Raw genomic sequence first — 21696 nt, forward strand, 5'->3', positions numbered from 1 at the left:
ATTCTTTTTCATAAATGACAGTAACGCCTGTTGAAAAACTCATTCTGGCAAAATTTTTTCGTAAATGTAAGTAAAATCCGGCCGAAAAGATCTATATTTTAACTCTTGATCTCAGTATTTTTCAAGTATATCTGTATCCTGAATTATCTTCATATGAAGTCTTTGTTCTATTTAATACTCGTGTTTTAATACTCGTGATTTAATGAACGGAAACAAGTGTGATCTCATTGTAGCAGGTCCAGTACGTGTCAGGTGACATCCACAGTTGTGTGTCGAAGCACGTCTAAAAGTAAGTAAATATTGGAATATAAAAATTAACCTTGGCTTCTAATTCATTTTATTTTCCAATTTCGAAATAGTATTTTGGTTTCTTTTTACGTTTAGTTTCTTACAGAAAACTAGTATTGGTGCCTGCAAATTACGGCTATAGAATATCCTGCCAAATGAAAGCCATTTCTAAGGAATGTGCGTAGCCTACTTGGTGATTAATTCTTCATATGAATTCTCAGTTTATTTTTCATCGCATCTCTCTGTCTATGCAGCCAACTCAGCCTACGCGCCTATGCAGCCTACACGCCTACGCAGCCTATGCACCTACGCACCCTTTGTTTATTCCTACAAAGCCTTCCCCAATCCTAACCCTAAACCTAACCCCAAGGTACTCCATTGTTTATTCCTACAACGAATGCGTAGGCATGTAGGCAGCCTACTATAATACTTTTCCTTGCGGGGTATTTTCTAGTTGTACCCAAATTTTCATAAAAATGAACTCTGTACATGCTATTTGCCCCTTGGAATTTGGTTTTTCAAAGCCTCCAGTGAAAAATATAAAAAGGTACCGACTGATTAGTTTTGATTGACAGCAGTGAAAAACAAAATTTCAGCATGTGGCTTGCAGCTAGTGAGTTTGCATCCCATTCATGAAAATAGCAGTAACGTACTAAATATACTGTAAAGAACAGCACTTTTTAAAATCATCTAGTTTTATTTTTCTTAACAGGCTTACTTTTTTACACTCTAGAAAAGTAAAAGTCCTCTTTTTGGAACGAAAAAAGAAGCCAAAACAAGATTAAATAATTTATTTATTACTTTACAACTAGACTTTTTTAATATAATTTTAGGCTTAGTTATAGAATTCCAAGCGCTTTGATTGGTTGAGCAATTTGTGATTATATATATACTGTATTATATATTATCACAATATTCACTGCTCGAGCGGTGATTATAAGGTTTGACAAAGTTTGCCAGAGCAGAAGTAAGACCAAAACACATTTTTTTAATCCTGAATTTCCTCTTTTCTCTGTTATTCAAGTTCAAAATTTTACTAAATAATAATTCACCTCAGCCTCAGTGAATATGGTGAATATTTACCTTACTGCTCAAAGACTTGCAGCTCAGTAAATATTCACCTATTTTAACTTTCCCTAATTCAGTGAATAATCATTTTAAAATATACTGACTGCATAATATTTTACTACAATGCAGGTTCTAGAGGATCACTTGGTGTTTTGTTTGACAATTTGAAGAATAATTTGAATAAAATGGCAGATTCTAAAGGAAAAGTTGCCATTATTGGAAGGTATGGTAAATGCATTTGCTTTATAATAGAGACTTCAAAACAATGTTGAATTTGAAGCACAGTAAATGTGGAGTTTTATGAAAAAAGGATGTAGGGGGAATTTCAGTCCAGATAGCAGATGAATGAATAGAGGAATTCACTCCTCTTCTAGACCCCGTGGGAATATTTGACTCTGCATCAATTTTCACTAGGCCAAATTAACCAAAGCAAGGCCCAAAATGGCCCAAAAGGCAAGGTCGTAAACAGGAAAAAAATCCTATTTGTATTTTTTAGCTTAGTGCACAAAATAACTATGTCTTTAATGATTATTTCTGTTTATTTTTCTTCATTTTTAGTGGCCTCATTGGAAGATGTTGGTCAACAGTAAGTAGAACATACTATTACTTGTTCTGCTCCACCTTCTCCTTCTCTTCTCCTTCTCCTTCTCCTTCTCCTCTTTCTCCTCCTCATACCAAAAATGGTCATGATGTATGCACAGTTAAGTGCAACTAAATCTGTCCTTCTCAGTTGTTTTGCAGTGCCGGGTACAGTGTTGTTCTTTATGACACTGTTGCCAGCCAGCTCACAAGTGCCATGGAAAGTATAGAAAACCAGTTGAACCAGCTAGAAGAGAAAGGTTTGATGAAACGTGAAATTAAGACAGCAGCTGAAGCTTTCAAACTTGTTTCTTCTTGTGATGATCTGGAGAAAACACTGGATGGAGTGTTTTATGTCCAGGTATTATTGTCATTGTCATCATCATCATCACTTCTATTATTACCACAATTACCACCCATCACCATCATCATCACCACCAAAACCACCATTATTATCATCAAAACTATTGTCATCATCACCATCATCTTTATTTTAATTAACAATTATTTGCTGAAGGCAAAGTGATTATCGGTGGATATTTACCGAGCCACAAGTCTTTGAGTGGCGAGGTAAATATCACCATAATCACTGATTTTTTTTTAGCATAATTTTAGACTTGAATATCAGAGAAAAGTTGAAATTCTGGATAAAAAAATGTATTAGTATTACTTCCGATCTGAAAAACTTTGGAAAACCTCATAATCACCACTCCAATGGTGATTATCGTCTCAGAATCACTGGCTGCTCGACCAATCACAGCTCGAGAAACTCTATATTCAAGTCTAAAATTATACTAGTTATTGATATTGATATTAAACTAACAAAAATGCAACTTGGTTGCTTGTATATGATGCTTCATTTTAACCCATACTTGTCATACCTTCTACTTAATAAAAAACTGAAATGAAATGAGATGAGATGAGATGAGATGAGATGACTTAAAAAAACTGAAATGAGATGAGATGACTTTAAAAAAATTGAGATGAGATGAGATGAGATGAGATGACTTAAAAAATTTGAAATGAGATGAGATGAGATGAAAATGAAAATGAAAGCCATATACATGACCATTATCTGCATTATAATCTAAACAGTTATATATAATCATTCGATTTACTTTTAGGAATGCACTCCAGAAAATCTTGATCTTAAAAAGAAAGTCTTCTCTAGCCTTGATCAAAGGGCAACTAACAAAGACATTATCCTTGCAAGTTCTTCATCTTGCATTGTGCCATCCAAGTTCACTGATGATCTCAAGCTCAAAACTAGATGCCTTGTAGCACATCCAGTAAGTTATGGTTGTATTCTAATTTTTTTCCAAAATCCAAAATATTAATTATCGGTTCAATGGCTTTGACCATTAGTGATATAAAATGATAATCAGCATTTTATTGCAGTAAATTGAATTGAGGCATAAATGTTTCATAAACTATTTCATAAACTATGACGAAGGCAAAAGTATTGGTGTTGGTGTTGGTGAAGTATAGCTAGTTGCTGTGAGGTTAGCTATTGTCATTATTATGCCAACCAGAGATCAATTCACTGACAAAACAAAGCAAGTTGGCAAAAACTATTGTGATAATGGCTGACAAATTAACATCACAATGCTAATGTTCATAAACACCAACAAGTGCTATTGGTAATTTGTTGGTAAAATGTTAGCAAAGTCTGAGTCAGCCACTTGTTGACTGACTGACATTTGTTGACTGATAATAAAGTACATGAAATTACCCAATTCTAGTATATTACAATCCAAGGTGGATCCAGGGGGTGGATTGGGAGACTCACCATCCCCTCCTTTGAAATTAAAAAATGCTATGTAATTCTAGGTACAGAAAATTTAAATTACGATAGATGCATTTTTCACACGATCTTCGTAATAATTTTGAAAAAATTAATTAAAATTGTCATCAATATTGTAGATATCTTTATTTAGTAAAAATACACAGGTGATTATTGAAAATCTCCTGCGATGATTGGTCGAGAAACTCACACAATCACATGATAATCACCTCCAGCAACAATCCAAAATGGCGGCCAGCTGCTTTGCTGTTACCAGAAAAAAATGTCTTTTATCTTCTTTTTTTCCTTTTTTTTGAAAGAATCACCTGTGTATTTATGCTAAAACAGTTATTTGCCTCAGGCTCACCCTTTACTAATTGTAAACAGTAAACTTCTTTGAATACTGCACAAAAAAACTGTTTTTTCATGGTTATTGCAAAAACCTCAGTATACTGGAACTCCGGCGAAACTGGAAATTTTTATTGGTCCCAGCACTGTCCGGTATAGGGGAGTTTTACTGTAACAGCCACCCACCCTAAAATTGTTCTTGATCTGCCACATACTGTATGACATTACTTGTTCATTTTTACAGGTAAATCCCCCAAACTACATCCCCTTGGTAGAAGTAGTTCCAGCCCCATACACAGACAGCTCAGTGGTTGAAAAGACAGTCACTCTGATGAAAGACATTGGACAGGCACCCATCGTTGTGAAGAAGGAAGTCAATGGTTTTATACTCAACCGATTGCAGTATGCCATCATCATGGAAGCCTGGAGACTTGTTGAGGTAGGCAAACATAGAATAGTCCCTTGATTGTATCCTATTATTATCACCATCTTCAATATCATCACCATCACCACCATCATCATCATCATAATCATCATCACCACCATCATCACCATCATCACCATCATCATCACCATCATCATAATCATCACCACCATCATCATCACCATCACCACCATCATCATAATCATCATCACCACCATCATTGCCATCATCATCACCATCAGCATCATCAGCATCACCACCATCATCATCACTACAATCATCATCACCATCACCACCATTATCATCACCACCACCACCATCATCATCATCACCATCACCACCATTATCATCACTATCACCCTCATTACCATCCATCATTACATCCTATCATCATTGTCATCAATATCAGTCCCTATCATCACCAAAACACAAGGCCAAAAAAAATGGTCATGAAATAACGAGTACTCAGATATAGAGATTAAAATTGTCTAAAATTACAAAACCGTAAAATTCAATTCCTTGTTTATTCATGAGAATAAAAGATGTTTGAATTCACTTGACCAGGATGGAGTGTGTAGTCCAGAGGATGTTGACACAGCCTTCACTCAGGGACTTGGATTGCGGTATTCTTTGATTGGTCCTCTGGAAACCATGCACCTTAACGCTAATGGTTAGTACGAACTCAAACTGAAGCCTAAACTAACTTTATTTCGTTAAAGAGCATCCAGCTGATCTAAGAAAAATGTTAGCCAACCAGAATCGAAAAAAACTGAGATGTCGCTTTTCCTTTTGAAATTATGGATTTAGTTTCAAGCCACCGAATGAAAAAAAAACCTTGCTAATAAGTGCTCGATAAAAGTGAGAAGTTTTTAATTTTTTAATGAAATGTCGGACATGTTTTTCCCCCGCTTGTCAATAAACACCTTGCAGCACTTTGGAATGAGCTCATTTTGAAGGGCAAAACAATAGGTTTCCAATTTTCAGGAAATTGAAATTCTTTCGTTTTGTCCTTCAAATTGAGTTCCTTAGACGCCACATGCAACGCACACGCTTCATGACACATCAGTTTTGCAGTGACGTCATTTCTACGTCGCTATTTCAGATCAACCTGATGCAGGATTGCTCTATCTCTGACTAGAATTTCTGCTAAAATTTTCTTATTATTTCCGAAAGCTAGTAACGTCGTATTATTACATTATGATTGGACTATTCCTGGATTCTGATTGCTCGACGCGCGGGCTGTATTTTGCGTATCCAGGCCGGTGCCCCGGATGTTCAAAGTTTGTTTGGCTTTCGTCATTGAACTGGTGCTTTTGGTGAAATTTCCGGTATACTCGAAAACGCAAAAATATGAAAAAATGGTGTAGTCATAAAAAATAATCTTTAGAAATATCATACCTGAGAGCATCCAGTCAGCAATTCTTCGTTTGCAATAGACGTCATAGCCGCCATGTTGGAAGAATTTGACAAAAGATTTTTCAATGAATTCTTTTGTTATTTCTTCCAACATGGCGGGCATCCCTTTTGTTATTGTGCTCTCTTGGGATTGATTGCAAACCAAGAATTGCCAGCAACGTTTCTGAGCTTACATCTAACCTAGAATCATGATTTTGCAGGTGTTCGTGACTACTGTGAAAGATATGGAGCAAATATCGAGAAAGTCTGTGAAGAGGAGGGTAGTCCCAGGCCTCTTAGTGGTCCCACGTTAGATAAACTCGAGGAGGCCTTTGCCCGAGAGATTCCACTAGAAAAACTTAACGAGCGACGAAAATGGCGGGACGAAAGGCTGGCAGCTCTCACTGTGCACAAAATGGAACAGAAAGAAAAGGAAGAAAAGAAAGGAAATAATTGATTAAAAAAATATTAAGTTTTTAATTATTATTTTTTTCTTAACAAAAATTTTTTTAACATTGATACTTTCATGAAAATAGGGAGATGTGCGAGGGAATCGAGGGATAAATCATCTAATAAACAGTCACGTGACCAATTGCCGCCATATTGGATTTTTTGTGTTTCAATTTATCACATGACCAGGTAATAAATTTACCAAGTATGAAAAATTCACTCGCCGAAAAAAAATCGTCTTTAAACTTTTTTTTCATGAAACAAGATTAATTATGCTTGCCTCTTACTCAGGGTATATTCTGCAAAACTCAGTGACAATTTTCAATCCAAAACGGAACTTGAAACTAAAAGAGGTTAAAAATTACGTTTCCAGCACTCAAAAAAATAAGATGTAGCGGCCATCATTACATGTAGTTTTTGAAATTATTTTTGTCTTTTTTTGCTCATTATCAATTAAAACTTTCAAAATGTCTCTTAGGATGAATATAAAATTCTATTTTTAACTTAAAAACCTAAAGATAAAGTTTTAAATATTTTGAATTTGGTTTATTGAGATTAGGGTCACCGGTTCGTGAAGGTGTTTTCTAAACCAGTTGCTTTTCTGGCCTTTTCCTCTCACAGCTTGATTATTCGCCTGGTTTTCGCTAGAACCTTGGCCTTGAAGTAATACATTGCAATCCCAAGACGTGTGGGATTGCTCGTTATGATCTTGCTTTGAACTACAGCACAGCAATGCTTTTTTGAATCCAAGACGGAATTTTTCGTTAAAAGTCGCGTAAATACAGGGATTTATGAAGCAGTTTACATTGTTTATAAGCGCGGTTATCGATATTCCCCAAAACTTTTCCTCCGCTGTCAAGCTATCTGGGTGGAAAAACCGGACCAACAGGTAAATCTGGATTGGCAGCATGCAAAGTGCAAAGGATATCACCACGGTGATCATCATCTTGGTCACATGACGTGATGTCTTGAGCGCATGCGCTTGAGATACCTCGAGTGGATTTCCTGGGACACGACGCATGTACAAATTTCGTCCAATGATGGCGTAAAGGGTGCTCATGATTAATAATGGAATAATGAACGTCACGACGAAGCCAACGAGGATATAGAGCTTGCTGAAGCCTGTTGCCATGACGACGACACAAAACGAAGCTCCGCTGTCCAGTGTGATCAATTTGTAGGACTTCATCGGAGGGATGCACACAGAAATAGACAGAATCCATATGGCAAAGATGATATATTTGGTCTTATCAGAAGTGGCCCTTCTCTTAAGGGGGCGCACTACCGCATGGTATCTGTCTATCGCTATGGCAACAAGGCTGAGAACTGAGCAGGCGACAGACACCAGTCGGGAAGACATGACCACCTTGCACGTGATCAGGCCAAAGTTTCCTCCGAGCCACGAGTATCCGATGTAGAGTTGGATCACCTGAACAAGAAAAATTGTTAACTTTTAGCTAGCGTTTCGAATAATTTTTTTTTACTTTCGGCTAAGTACTTCTCATATCATTGATTCTTTATGCCAGTACAATCTTTAAAACGAGATCCGGCGTTTCTTCAGTCAGCACCTCTTGTTTATAATTCTCGGTGCTGACGCAGAGGATCGCAGGCTCCGAGGAAGCTTGGTGACAAAAATAATTCTGAAACGGAAGTACTTCATGAGATAGTTTCTAAAAAGAAGTTTTCTGTCAAGACTTACCTGAGATGGAATGAAAAGCAAAGCGATCAGTAAATCTGAGACTGCCATATTGACTATCAGGATATTAGTTGTAGTACGCATGCGGACATTTGACCGCACGATGTGGATCACCAGTATGTTACCTAGCAACGCTCCTAGCAACACTAAACCATTAACTGTTGTTAGAGAAGCTTTGATGGCGGGTTTTACGCTTGGAGCAGAAAACATATGATAACTGACGCTCTCTGGAAAAAGAGATATTAAAATCAATTATATAATCATGTGATCCAAATCTGATTGGTTTAATAAATGATTCTAAATTACTGCGCATGCGTGCAAGTATTGCTTTAAACATGTGTACACAGAGCCTTTTTTCCGTCGGACATGCGCAGTAAGAAATAAAGGCTCTGGGTACGAAATTGGTATGCGTATTGCAAAATGTTTTTCTGACAATCTCGTACCCAGAGCCTGCGCTTCTTTTGGCCTGCGGCGAAGAACGAGGGCTCTGGCATAATCCATTTTTGGAGACCAAGTTTTCTTGGACTTCCGGTATAACGGCGCACGCGTTCAAAGACTTGCCAAAAATTAAAAATATTTTTTCCCCGATTTTCAATTTATACTAAGATTTTGACTTTGATTTAATTTTTACTTTGATTATATTTTGACCGTTTATATCTAACTTTCCGAAAATTGCGCATGCGCCAAAATATGGATTATGCCAGAGCCCTCGTTCTTCGCCTCGTTCTTCATTAAATTGAAAGACAATTTTGAGTAACAAGTTGAATAAATGCAGCTCAGTAAAGTTCTTTTATCTCGCTTTTCGATCATTGACCACGGATACCAAAATATTAAGAATATCTTTCTTCCTAAAATCAAAAATTATCCGCTTCCTGTGAGTTAAAATTAATCTGTCAATGCTCCGTTAGCAATGGTTATACGAATACTCCGACGAAGGACTAGCGTCCAAAACGTCAGTAAGTTTTTTCATCTTTTCACGGTGTAAAATTTACCCTTTTATCCATTAGTATTTAAAAGCGAGAGGTCACAGATATAGAAGCAGGTGTTCGAGCTCGAGTGAGAATTATTTGCGAAACTGATTCGGAACTTTCTCTCTTTTTATTTCGACTTTTATGAGTTATACATTCGATTTTTGGTTTTCACTCTTCACCACCATAGTTAGAATCGAACTAGCTAATTGTGGACCTTTTGCTTTGCTAGCAGTATTTACCAGCTACGAAGCCAAACTTGCTTCTCGACCTCGTGTTAATATTAAGTAAACAATGTCATTTATAAATCACTACACTAGAAAATCGGATTCAAACGTATCAGTAACACTCTCATTTTTTCAGTGAAGTAATTTTTTTAGAACTTACCATTGTTCGATGTTTTTGTTATGAATCTTTCTGGTTTCGATCCTCTTTGTCCTTCGAGCAAAGCGAAAAATACGAGCAAAACAACACGAAAATGAAAACAAGAAAACGCCATCGTCTCAAAGGAAAGGAAAATTCAAATTCAAACATCCGCCATTTTGTTTGGGAAAAAATGTTCTTTGTATGTCATTTCGTTTGGGGGAAAAAAAGAACCGGCATTACATTTTCACGTTTTAATTTTGCCACACTTTGGAAAAAAATTTAAGATTATCGTGTAAAATCTAAAAGGCCGCAATTTTGTTGCCAAAAAAGAGGGGGGAGGGGGGGATAATGGCCCCCACTGCCTACGCCCTTTATCAGAACATTCTCTTTTTAAAAATACTTTGCTGTCATTCTTCTCGCCAAAACAAATAAAAAGAAGTGGGACGTGTTTTAATGATGACGAAATAGAATTTCAAATAACGTGACAAGGATGGCTTCAATACAGGAATATTTTAAAATTCCTGCTGGTTTTTTTTTCACATTCTTTTCCGGCTCAATTTACCAATAAAAAATTACCATAGTGTATGGCTAGTGTATGGCGCTCGTTTCTGCTTTAAATTTGCAAGATAATTCTAAAATATCGTTCTATGTCAACAAAATCTTAACATTTTTCACTATCATCTGATTATTTACTCGTATTTGAAGTTGTTAACAGTATTGGCACTCAACTCAAAGTGTTAAGGGAAGGTAGATTTATTGAGGAAGCCGGCGAAGGCTGGGAGCTCAGCACCATTAAGGTCAGGCTCTTGGTTACATTTTGACCCCCAGCGAAGTTTTTGGCGAGGGGACCCTGGGTACTAGTTTGCCATGGCAACGGTATTGTTCAAGATGCCAAATGCTAAAAGGAATTCCAAGATGGCGGTTATTATCGCTATTTTCACGAGTTTTGATGCTGTTTTCACGAGTTTTGATGCTGTTTTCAAGCCTTCGGAAAGAAACAGTTGCATTCTTTCGTTCCATAAAATCTAAGGAGCAACAGGGCTAGGTATTTTCTGCAGCCTTAATCTCTGACATCAAACTACAGTACTTAAAAGCAATGAAATCTGATTATGATCGACAACCGACGTTCTCACTCGGACTCTGTTCGTGTTGGATCAACAAACAAATATTTGGGGTATAATTCAGCCATATGAATCTGCAGGTACGTATTCTTTTTATTGATGATATAGAATTAAATTTCGTTAAGAATTTTGTTTAACCAAAGCTAGAAATATCGAAATAAAAATTAAATATAATTCTTACATTGTTTTACATTATATTTCTTTCAAGCCCAACCGAAGCCTTAAAAAACTTACTTTGAAAATCTTTGTTTTATTTCTACACATTAGCGCTTACGACGTTCAAAGCTGTTCAGCGATTTTTCAAGAATAGAAATCTATTTTCCACTCCCTTAGAAGAGCTCTAGCGTATTTTATTTTCTTTAATAAACAGGAAGCCGTTTTGTCAGACTTCATTTGTTCTGTCGATGGCGCTACCAGTCCATTGTTTACTGTACATAACTTTTCCCATTCTACGAGCATAGCTTGGCTCTTCCTACTCTCTGCCAGAACTTTTACTTGTATATGAGCTAAATCTTTGTTGTAGCTTTGTTCTAGTTCTTCATCTCTTTTTTTTCTCGCTTTCAGCATTTTCAGATGTAAGTGCTTCTTGTCAAGAGTTTCTAGTTCTTTTGATGGTCCAAAAAGTACTTGTATAGCTCTGCAGAGACTGCTCTTTACAACATATTCATACCCTTGGTCTTGCAGGTGAGTATGTTCTATAGTTTGCTCCTCTTGAAAGGGGTCTCTGTCTTTCAGATTAATGACTTCATCAGGAGCAGGATAAACTTCTATTACCTCTTCCATAGGATCATTCGGCTCGGGCACAGACTCATTTGGCTCAGGCACAGGCATAAGACTGTTTGGCTCAGGCACAGGCTCATTTGGCTCAGGCACAGGCACAGGATCATTCGGCTCAGGCACAGGCTCATTCAGCTCGGGCACAGGCATAAGATCATTCGGCTCAGGCACAGGCTCATTCAGCTGGGGCACAGGCATAAGATCATTCGGCTCAGGCACAGGCTCATTCAGCTGGGGCACAGGCATAAAATCATTCGGCTCAGGCACAGGCTCATTTGGCTCAGGCACAGGCATAGGATCATTTGGAACAGCATCACCTAAGTATGATGTATGCACCCTCTTTGTCGTTCCATCTTTCTGGTCAACCCTAATGATGTGTAAGGGGATTGCTATGTTCTCTCTGACACACACCTCCCAACAGCTCTTCAGGTAATGCTCTTCATTAGACAGAGTTTGAGATCTGAAGTGATGTAGCTGTGGACCCCTTAATAATGGATCAGGGTAATCAGAGACATCATGAAATTCAATTCCATTGTCTGTCTTCTTCCACCAGACACTCTCACCCTCAAGCAAGAAATCACTTATGTGCTGAAGGTGAGACTGCCACTCTCTTGAATGCTTCTTGATGATGGAGAGAGGGATGACTGTATTCTTTCGTTGTGGTAGACATTTGGAAAGGTTACTGACTTGAGCTTGCTGTCGCCCTGGATCATTTGCTTGAAGGCCAAGTTCTCTCTCTGCCTGAAGGCGTATGAATAGGTTGGGGATGATGTGTCCAGGATGGTAATTGCTGGTCTGTTTAGTTATCCTCTTGATACTGTTGAAGATCCTCTCTTGCCTTTCTGCATTAGTTGATTGCCCAGAGATGATTCTCAACATATCACCTGCATGTGCACTGAGGTTATGAAAATACACACCAAACATTTTCCTTAGGGTCAGCTTTTTAGGATTGTTGACAATGTAGTCATGCAGCAGTATTGAGTGATACCATGCCTGGTTGTAATACCGAAGAACTTGAGCAGGAGAGCGGTTCTTATCACCAGAGTACAAAATTCTTTGCATCTCAGTCAGAGTGTCAATGGTTTGAAGGGCTTCTTGGGAGAATATTCCTGACTGGTGAGCAAAACCTGCAGTCTTAATTAAAGCTACTCTGAAATCTACACATCTCTTGCTGTCTTTGCCTGTTAGACTCAATGAAATGGCCTCCTCCAGGATCTTAGATTCTTCTCTAGACAAGTGTTTAGAGAATTCTGCAAAAAAGTTCTCAATATGGTCACCCAGGTCATGGAGCGGTTCACATGGTAGGATTTCATAGCTGTCAAGGCCTAAATTAGAGAGTGAATCATTTGGTGTGTTAAACAAAAGTGCTGGAACCCGTTGTTTTCCTTGCAAGGTCTCTGTTAGTAGTTGTCTCAGGTCTTCCTTTGTTTTTCCATCATAAATTTGCCTTGATCCTAACTCTTCTGCTAGCTCAGTTTTTGAAAGACCTTCAAGAGGCTTTAATTTCTTTTGCATGGATTTTCTTCGAGCCACAACTCCTTGTAGTATGACATCCTGTCTCTCCTTTAGGCTTGTAAAATGACAATTTAGAGCATGGTCAAGGCAGTAAACCATGTCACAGTGGATGCCACAAGCAGAGCAAAAGTAATTACCACCCTTTTGTTGGCCGGCTTCAAAGGCTCGAAGTGGCATATCCCCATGACAGAGCCTCAGTTTATCAGTAAATTCAATATTCTTTACTCTTTCAGTGCATTTATTTCCGAGGCCAGCAATGCATTTCAACCTTTCGTCACTGTAAAGAATTTGTTCACTCTCTGAGCTCCCACATCGGGCAATGAAATGAAGCTCGGGTTCTTCTATTATTTGTTGTATATTGACATTTCTGCCAAATGCCTGCTTGTATTCTTCATCTGTGTAAAACACAGCAGGGTCATACAAGCAAGTGATCAAACAAACTAGGTAGCCTGAGTTTGCAACAGTGGAATTATCTAGCCAGACCATAAGATGTCTTGTCCTTTCTACTTCCTTAAGTTTTTCTTTCATTTTAAAAATGTCATTAGTGTCAATACCATTTAGCTCATTTACTCTCTCAAGTTCACCTTGAAGCTGCTCTTTGGTCATTCCATTAATATCCTGGTTACTTGTTGCTCTTAAGTACTTCATTTGTTTTGCTAACATATTTTCTCGTATCTCCTTTAGGGTTACTTTCCTGCCTTCAGTTGAAAATTGAACCTTCTTGACTTCAAGATTTTTTGTAAGTACCAGTTTTTCATACTACGAAAAAGAAAAATAGAGTTTGTTGTAAATTATATTATGAGTAGTTAAATCTGGGTTGGATGTGACATTTAGAAAATATTTTGTATTATTTACCTGGCGAGGCACTATCAGTTCCCCAATCGTATATTCTTTTGACCTCAGTTTTTCCTTTAGCTGTTGACGTAGCACTTTTTGATCTACTTCTACAGGAACACTTATTTCCCCACCTTGCCCTTTTCTTTTTTTGCGTCTGATCACAGGACTACCATCTCTCTTTCTTTTTGTTGTAAAGCGTTGTACATCAATGTTTTCAGAGATGAGCCATTCTTTAATTATTTGCCCACCATTTTTTGTCAACTGACTAGTTTTGTTGGTAACATCATATCTCTTAGCTAGCTCACTCCAGTTAATATTGTGTTTGTCTTCATAACTTTGTATTTCTGCCTTAAGTGCTTCTTTATCCCAGTTCATTGCATCAAAATTTCCAGTGTGGTTCTTTGCTTTCTTTGTTGGTGGACCATAAATTACTTCTTCTCTCCTTTCCTTTGCAGCTTCTTTGGTTTCAAAACAGAGTGCCTTTCTTGCTCTATCCCACCCATTCAGTGACTGTCCACTACCATAGCATCTAAAAAGAAAAAAAAATTGAAAGAATTTGACCATTAAACCTAAGATTTGTAGTTTTCATTAGTCAGAATATTGTAATTGATGGATTTTTGAAAATGAAAAATAAAATGATGTGCTATCAGAGCTGGTGTTTGTTTTTATTGAGGGGAAGTGTTAGTTTTTCTTGTTATTTGCATGATTGGAGGATTTTAGCAGGAGTTATTTCCACAAGATTTAAGTATTTTTGATTAGGTTCTGTTGATCAAAAGTGAATAATAGTGTAGTGATTATGTTTTAGATTTAACTCACCTCAAAAATGCAGTGTCATTCATTTGTTGTTCAATTTTATCTTTATTTTGCTTGTAGTGGTTTCTTCTTTCTTTCCGTCTCTCATTTTTTGATTTATGTTGAAGGTTCAACTCTGTAACTTTTGAGAGGGCCTCTGCAAAACTTGTGTTAAACCTTTTCTCAAACACGCCATCAACAGCTTTATACATGTCCCTAGCAGCTGTTTTAATGTCATTTTTCAGGGGTTTAGTTTGAGGGGTTTTAGTATATAACTTCTCTGCAGCACTCCTAGCTGCAAACACTGGATTACTCTTTGCCTTGGCTTTAAGCTGAGGTGAATTCACCGGAAAATATGCCTGTATATCAGAAAATCGGATAGCACATCCTTTGCAGTTGGCAAGGCTGTGTTCTCTCTTTCAAGCTTCTGGAAGACTAATCCATTTCTTAAGGGAGAAAGTATCGAGGAATTTAGATTTTTCTTCTAGTTTCTTGACGTTCCACTTATTAACTTTCTCTCTTAAGGCTTGGAGTTTCTTATGGAATTTAATGAAATCGATTGAAAATCTTTCCCAATCATCGGATGAAAAGATACTTTTAAACTTATTATACTGTTCAGTCTTCAGGTGTGCTTTATATTTTGTCGAACTTTCTCCTTGTTCCCTTATCAATACAGTGGTCCTTGCGATCTCCAATGCAGCAACTTTCGCAAATCCACAAGAATTAGGACACAGAAATGTCCCTGACATCGCCAGTTAATCCTTGGAAACTTTGCAAACGCCCAGTTATAGACTTATTATCGCTTTATGGTATTTTGAAGAATATATAGTAGAAATAAGATGAACGAGCTTTGATCGTTACATCAAGTACTAGTTTACGCGCCTTGAAATTCCCGCTCAAACTAATGCAGCGTTATCAGTAATAATCAAAGAGTTAAGTATTTTATGAGTTATTTATTGATGAATTCAAAACCTTTAACAGTGCGCTCGTAGTTTTCAAAACTACTTTTAAATTATAGGAAACAACAAGTTACGAATACAAAAAAAAACATATTTGCACGTAAAATTAAGTGTTTTCTGTTCATGATTCGCAAATATTGGAAAAATACCTACATAGCACTATATCTTAAGAGCATCTCTAGGATAAATGTCCACTTTTTTGGCAAAATTCTCGTCTGTTTAGGCAGTCATAGCCTCAAAATCTAAAGCAATAAATTTCATGTACTCCGTCCGCCATCTTTAATTACCTCACTTACTAGCCATGTAACCATGGGAACTTTTCTTATTTAGCAGACAGCTGACCAGTTCTATGTGAGCCTGAATTCAATTTTTGAATCTCGGATATTCAAGCAAAAAAGGGGCTAGAAAAAAGGGAAAATTTTCAAATAAAGCGATTTTTTTTCCTGTTTTATGATTTTCAGTAGTAAAACTATACTTTTGTAACTGGAAATCGTGAAAGCGAATGCTGTTTGTACTTTTAAAAAGAGTAAAGTGTTTGTTTAGAGTGAAGTTCATGAATGCCATGCATTTTGTGTTAGAAATCTACTTAAAATCTTTGTTTTCCAGTTGGTTCTAATTAATTTAATACATTGGCTGCCCTTATAAGTAATCTTATTTGGTGTATGTAAAGAATGAGCACGTTTTCTAGACGCTTTAGCAAAGGGCATATTTTTGCATACATTATGCTTTCTAAAAGTCACGTGATTGTTGCTATGGAAACAATTATTTTTCTGTCAAGACCTGTGATGGTCATGAACATTTGGTATAAGTTTGAAGTTCATAGGATATATACATAAAGAATAGTAATTATTTTCTTCTTTTTTGTCTATTTTTCACCGAGAGCCTGACCTTAATGGTGCTGAGAGCCGATTAGCAGCAGGAAAGCCCACCTCCGATGTGTTCTTGGATGCGTTAATTGCGCTGTATTTGATTAGAGTTCTCTGATTGTCCCCGCTGCGATAAAATGCCAACACTAATAGTTAGATAGATAAATTGGTTGTTTTATCATCGAGATTTAAATAGAATGCGAAGCGGCGCTTTCAGGAGGGGGAGGAGAAAGGGGAGCAGCACTGGCGTCCGCTACGCAGGCTAGAGTTTAATTAACCGTTTTGTATAGATTCCAGAAAAAGTTTCTAAGAAATTCCAGTTTGGAATAAAAGGATGATTTCTTAGGATTGGGCACTTAATTCACTGGAAAAATTTGATCCTCATTAACTGTCTGTAGATTACGTAATAAGATCTGTTTATTCGCTGCCTCGAGAACACAGACAGCTGTTATCAATGATCTTAATGCGAGCTAAAATAACCTCGGAATAAAAAAAAACAATTCTGCTAAAAATGTTATTGCGAATTTAATTTTTTATCGTCAAGGTAAAGAAATGGCTCCACTGCAAAAATAAACTTGGAATTTAAAAAATATAAATTCTGCTAAAAATATATTTCATTGCGAATTTGATTTTTATCGTCAAAATGAAGAATTTTGGGCGGTTTTAGAGCACTGCATCGCACAGTGACAGTCTTCCCGTATCAGGTAGAATATCTGTGAAAGATCGATTTTTCGTCAAGAGTTATAAAAACTTTTCAATTTAAGATTCGCAGGCATCCCAGCCACTTTTTAGTAAAATTTGATAGGAAATATAGGCTGTGCAAGTTCTAAATATAGGAAAATATAGGATTTTCCCCAAAAAATATATGCACTTTATAGGAGCTAAGATAGCTTTTCGGAGGCGTAACCAGGGATCAGGAGGTGCACAGGCAATGATTTGCAGAACTAAAAAGCCATAAAAAAAACAGAACCAAAAAAAAAAAAAAAAAGGGGGCCATTTTATTTCCTTCGCCAAATATGCTAAACAGTGTAAAATATAAAAGTATCACTCAGCAGTTGTCCTATTTATAGGAAATATAGGAGGTTTTCTTTAAATGTAGGCTATTTATAGGATCCTATACAAATTATAGGAAATATAGGATACATAGGAGGTCTGGGATGCCTGGATTCGATTACCGTATTTACTCTTTTAGACGCCGCGGCATTTATTTAATTTCTCGTGGTCCAGCTGCGGCGTTTATTGGGGGGGGCGTATATTCGGGGTTAGCGTTTATTCAAAATTACTTTATTCAATAAGAATTCTTGAAAGAGAACTTAACGCAAGAACAAAATAGTACAGTCACTTTGAACTTAAAAATGTTGTTCTAAAAGAAAATAAATTTCCGTTGCTGGTTTAAACTTGAAATCCACTTTTTCTTTATCATTTATCGTAAATTATTATTTCCTCAAATAAACGTCGAACCGCAGATGCAGCGTCTATTCGGGGGTGGCGTCTAAACGAGTAAATACGGTAAAACAACTTAAGGGTGGATGCTATTAATAAGATGTCATGTGGTGTGCCTCAAGGGTCGAACATGGGTCCACTAGAACTTTTTGAGATAATGAAGAATTCCAAAAAAAGAGTTGAATTCTAAATGAGTTTATGAACATACATCTAATTGCAATAACGCTATCATGAGAAAAGAAAAAAAAAAACTAGGAATTAATGAAAAAAATTGTATTAACTATATATATATATATTTTATTATATACCAACAAGGTAATATGACAAATTTCAGTTTATACCTTCAAAACAGTGAAATAATTAATCTTAATCTTATTTGCTTTTTGTCCCCCCCTTTTTTTTATAAAACGACGTTCTTGTGATTAGGTGTATGTTTTAATGCACGGTTACCATGCCTTTAAACTCTATATATCCCTATCACATATTATATGACGAGAAACAGCATTGGCTACGTTTTCCACGGCTTGCTTTGTTATCGGTATTATTTTACAACTAAATAAAACAACTTATTAACACTATACTTGCCTTCAAACTATATCTTCCTATCACATATCATATGTATGAGAGACAGTATTGACTATGTTTTCCAGGGCTCGCCTTGTTTCTGAGGGAGGAAAGCCTTTCAGTGCTATAAATGCCTTGTTACTATAATCTACCATCATTGCCTGTACTCTAGCAATACTATCCTTGTCGATATACTGATGAAGTTCCTTGCTTTGCTCTTCATAAGCTTCAATGTCATCTTCTGATTTCACTCTGATAAGTGTTTCAACAAGGTCTTTTACTTTTTTCTTGTGTAAAGATAAGATAACAGGGACACTGTTAATGTTTATACTTGCCTGTGGATCTTGTAGAGACTGGCTTTCATCCTTTAGTTGGTGGGCAAAAGCAATGTTATTCCCAAATTCAAAGGCCTTTTCTTGTAACTGAAAGGGAAATTCCTAAAATTTTAGCAACTGCTACCATACATCTTTTCTGAGCTAAAAAAAATGGAGTATTGTGGTCTAGGGGGTGGCATGGGTAGCGTAGTGGTTTATCACTCACCTCTGGCCCCAGTGGTCTGGGTTCGAGCCCTGGCTCAGACACAATCATATGTGAGTTGAGTTTGTCTAGTGTGTTGTTCTATCCCATTGCCACAAGGGTTTTCTCCCGGTTCTCCAGTTTCCTCCCTCCATAAAAATCAACATGTGAGTTGAGTGTTGTATGTTGTAAATATAGAATATAGAATGGTAGTGCGTGTGGAGGGAACCTCATGGAATGGCCCTGAATGGGGAGTGGTGGTTATGAAATATAAGGTTTTTTACAAGCTTGGTTGTTTATGAAACTAAATAAGGCCCATTGTATTGGCCATGTTTGACCATTGTCACTTAGAGATAGTAATAGTTGTCTAAATCCTACTCCTCCTTAGACTGAAAGGTCTGTTTTAAAGTGTATTTAACCTTATCTGCACTCTGGTGTAAGTTTTGAATTGCAAAAAATTTCCCTTGTATTGCATGTTAAAATTGAAATTTAGACTGAAATACTTCTTTGGCTTAACCATAATGTTTTCTCATTTTCCCCCGGGTGTCATTTTGTAGTATCATTTCTTTGCTTAACAGTTTTGCATGAGAAGACAAATTAAATATGGATATAACTAAAACAAAACTTCTTATCCTGAAGGGAATACCATATGGTTTGAAAGAGAAAAACATTATGCCCAAGGTAATTAAGTGGTCTATTGAGTGCTTGGAAATAATTGGAAATGTCTATATTTGTTCTGAAGCTATAAAAAGACCAGACAAAGACTTATAGACAAAGCAAAACATAGGGTATAGTGCCAGTTATATGGGTCTTTAGGAAGTGGTAACTTTCATCCTTGGAAGTAAAATAGCAAGATGTTTTAGTAATAAGCTAAGCAAACTCATCACATGACTATGATGATATGCTGTTGTTCTTGTACCACTACGGCAGAGCAGAAAAACGACAAGGCTGCTACTTCCACGATTTTTAAATTTAACTGGCAGTGATACCCCAAAAATTTAATCATTTCATTCACGTCATTGTTGCTCTGAACTTCTTTCAATCTAGACAAAATCTTATCGAACTTGTAAAAAGACTTGTAGACAAAGCAAAAAATAGGGTAAATACAAGAATAAAAGAGTCCCACGATTTCCTCACCTGACTGGAGTGGTTCATTAATTTGAGAACTGCTTGACAGCTGCTAGCCAAAAGGCTTGCTTTAGACTTAAAAACAACTTGCCGCCAGAACTCTAGTGATAAATCTTTAACACTACGATGATTCTTCATTGCTTGCCCTTCCATCAGATCACCAATGACCTCTGATATCATATCAACAACATGTGTATTGTTTAATCGAGCCAATCCTGTGCAAGCGCTTGCAAGTAAAAAATCCCCTGTCAGCACAGACATCTTGTTGCCAAATTCCATGTCTTTTAGTTTCACTAGTGGTGATAGGGATTCCAGGTTTACTACTCCACAGTGGATAAGATAGGCTGGATAAAGAAGAAAATCACTATTTGAGTTACTCTTTTACTGAATCACTAGAAGATATTTACCTTCCTAAGTCTGTCCGGATCGGGATAAACTAGTTATGGCCAAGGTCTGGAACATATAGCTTGATGCCATAGACAGAGGTTTGTTTTCCAGGCCAAGGGCAGAATAGACCAGTTTCGAGTTCCAAATTACCGCTGTGTTCCTTGATTACAGACTCATTTACTCAGGGTTAGCCTCATATCAGTGTCTAAATATTCACAAATACCAACAGTAAAGTAAAGAATGCACAATTTTAACAATACAAACACTTTGAAATTCCACGGACCTTCGCAGAAACACATGAGTATTCTACACAAAATTGAGGCTAACCCTGAGCAACTGAGAACTCAAAACTGGAGTATTGACTCTAAGATGGTAGCTAAATTATTTATTTTATCCCTGTTTACTTTTGCACTTGTTTTTATAATCATGTTAAGGTAAGCTCAAGGTGAGCTCACTCCAACAACCAATCAGAACACATAATTTTTTGATACCGCAAAGGTAAAAAAGAAATAATATCCAAGGGAATAGAATGGGAAATGAAATGAGAAAAGATTGTGCCCGAAAAGGATGGGAACTTAAAATATAGTACACTAGTATGTATAAGACTGAAAGTTGGGAGCCAAAACTAAAGCTTCCCTCTCCCAGCCTCTGCGCATAAGCCAGCCACACATATATACCTGTATTGATCATTTCAGTAATTTCAGCAAGCTGTCGTTGACCAGAATAAATCCCTGACACAGCCTCCTGCTCAATACTAACATCATCACTAGATAAATAAGGTGCTGCAGCCTTAGCAACCAGGAGTACAAGCAGCCCTCGTGTCTGCATACCATAGTGACCATCATAGACGAAACCCCTAGCAGTCTTCAACAATGGATGCTTACTCCCTACTAATCTCTGCATGTACATGGCTATATTAGAAAGTTCATCGCTTAACAAACACCGTAGGCTTAGAAAAGACGTTGGATAACCGACTAGCTTTTCAGCTTCTGATAACGCTTGAGTTAAATCGTCTTTTCTTGCAGACCACAAAAGTCTTGATGGAAAAAGTCTTGATGGAAGAAGTCTTGGACATCTCTCACGTGGATGCCCCAAAAATCTACCAGATCTTTGAAATATTTGCCTTGCTGAATCGGACCTCATTTTACTGGCATCCTATCCAAGGCAGCCTGGCTTATTTCATTAAGATATTACTAATTACCCCAAATTCTACATAAAATTAACGCACAATTTTGAACAAAAATTTTTGAATGCTGCATAAGTTTGAGCCAGTCGTACTTGCAATCAGCGGAGAAATAACACAGGAACCCCAGTTTCACGAAATTTGATTTTTTTTGGGATGTAAAAAAGTAAAATATGATAGGTTTTTGGGTGAAGTTTTGAACTTATGATTCTTATGTACGTTGTTTGTTGATTATCATAATGA

At 36.9% G+C, this 21696-nt stretch overlaps 4 protein-coding genes and 1 pseudogene across 5 annotated transcripts; 1 reads left to right on the forward strand and 4 right to left on the reverse strand.

Moving 5' to 3' along the window:
- Positions 1 to 63: 63 nt before the first annotated feature.
- LOC116303602 (lambda-crystallin) lies at positions 64 to 6486 on the forward strand. 2 transcript variants are annotated; one of them, XM_031713178.2, is made up of 8 exons: positions 64 to 289; positions 1486 to 1579; positions 1915 to 1942; positions 2087 to 2296; positions 3060 to 3224; positions 4311 to 4505; positions 5055 to 5160; positions 6107 to 6486. In XM_031713178.2, exons 2-8 carry the CDS (start codon positions 1542 to 1544, stop codon positions 6340 to 6342), a joined length of 978 nt encoding a protein of 325 aa, XP_031569038.2. In that variant the 5' UTR covers positions 64 to 289; positions 1486 to 1541; the 3' UTR covers positions 6343 to 6486. The 2 variants fall into 2 exon arrangements, with proteins under 2 accessions (XP_031569038.2, XP_031569037.2); XM_031713177.2 differs by lacking the exon at positions 64 to 289 and adding an exon at positions 447 to 465.
- Positions 6487 to 6775: 289 nt separating this feature from the next.
- LOC116303603 (QRFP-like peptide receptor) lies at positions 6776 to 9505 on the reverse strand. Its single transcript, XM_031713180.2, has 3 exons — positions 9387 to 9505; positions 8035 to 8258; positions 6776 to 7764 (listed from the first exon to the last, which is right to left on the reverse strand). The coding sequence occupies exons 1-3, from the start codon at positions 9496 to 9498 to the stop codon at positions 6862 to 6864; spliced, it is 1239 nt and encodes a 412-aa protein (XP_031569040.2). The 5' UTR covers positions 9499 to 9505; the 3' UTR covers positions 6776 to 6861.
- A 648-nt stretch (positions 9506 to 10153) lies between these two features.
- LOC148906805 (uncharacterized) lies at positions 10154 to 14180 on the reverse strand. Its single transcript, XM_089037678.1, has 2 exons — positions 13634 to 14180; positions 10154 to 13537 (listed from the first exon to the last, which is right to left on the reverse strand). The coding sequence occupies exons 1-2, from the start codon at positions 14177 to 14179 to the stop codon at positions 10787 to 10789; spliced, it is 3297 nt and encodes a 1098-aa protein (XP_088893804.1). The 5' UTR covers position 14180; the 3' UTR covers positions 10154 to 10786.
- Positions 14181 to 14427: 247 nt separating this feature from the next.
- On the reverse strand, positions 14428 to 15156 carry LOC148906806 (uncharacterized; annotated as a pseudogene).
- A 2054-nt stretch (positions 15157 to 17210) lies between these two features.
- LOC116303593 (all trans-polyprenyl-diphosphate synthase PDSS2) lies at positions 17211 to 21507 on the reverse strand. Its single transcript, XM_031713165.2, has 3 exons — positions 20948 to 21507; positions 19893 to 20227; positions 17211 to 18661 (listed from the first exon to the last, which is right to left on the reverse strand). Exons 1-3 carry the CDS (start codon positions 21411 to 21413, stop codon positions 18281 to 18283), a joined length of 1182 nt encoding a protein of 393 aa, XP_031569025.2. The 5' UTR covers positions 21414 to 21507; the 3' UTR covers positions 17211 to 18280.
- Positions 21508 to 21696: the final 189 nt, after the last annotated feature.

Source organism: Actinia tenebrosa, unplaced genomic scaffold, assembly GCF_029948245.1.
Source record: "Actinia tenebrosa isolate PJP-AT-01 unplaced genomic scaffold, QUT_ActTen_1.0 PGA_scaffold5__44_contigs__length_20552954, whole genome shotgun sequence".
Classification (NCBI taxonomy): Eukaryota; Metazoa; Cnidaria; class Anthozoa; order Actiniaria; family Actiniidae; genus Actinia; species Actinia tenebrosa.

Bases quoted from the DNA above. Each gene is read 5' to 3' on its own strand.
- LOC116303602 (XM_031713178.2), top strand. From the start codon at position 1,542: ATGGCAGATTCTAAAGGAAAAGTTGCCATTATTGGAAG. The intron at 1,943-2,086 runs GTAAGTAGAACA...TGTCCTTCTCAG, and splicing joins TTGGAAGATGTTGGTCAACA to TTGTTTTGCAGTGCCGGGTA. The intron at 5,161-6,106 runs GTTAGTACGAAC...ATGATTTTGCAG, and splicing joins CATGCACCTTAACGCTAATG to GTGTTCGTGACTACTGTGAA.
- LOC116303603 (XM_031713180.2), bottom strand. From the start codon at position 9,498: ATGGCGTTTTCTTGTTTTCATTTTCGTGTTGTTTTGCTCGTATTTTTC. The intron at 8,259-9,386 runs GTAAGTTCTAAA...CTCTTTTTCCAG, and splicing joins AACAAAAACATCGAACAATG to AGAGCGTCAGTTATCATATG. The intron at 7,765-8,034 runs GTAAGTCTTGAC...TTTCTTGTTCAG, and splicing joins TGCTTTTCATTCCATCTCAG to GTGATCCAACTCTACATCGG.
- LOC148906805 (XM_089037678.1), bottom strand. From the start codon at position 14,179: ATGGTCAAATTCTTTCAATTTTTTTTTCTTTTTAGATGCTATGGTAGT. The intron at 13,538-13,633 runs GTAAATAATACA...TCTTTTTCGTAG, and splicing joins AACTGATAGTGCCTCGCCAG to TATGAAAAACTGGTACTTAC.
- LOC116303593 (XM_031713165.2), bottom strand. From the start codon at position 21,413: ATGAGGTCCGATTCAGCAAGGCAAATATTTCAAAGATCTGGTAGATTT. The intron at 20,228-20,947 runs GTATATATGTGT...TTCTTTATCCAG, and splicing joins TACTGAAATGATCAATACAG to CCTATCTTATCCACTGTGGA. The intron at 18,662-19,892 runs GTGAGGAAATCG...TTTCCCTTTCAG, and splicing joins TAATGAACCACTCCAGTCAG to TTACAAGAAAAGGCCTTTGA.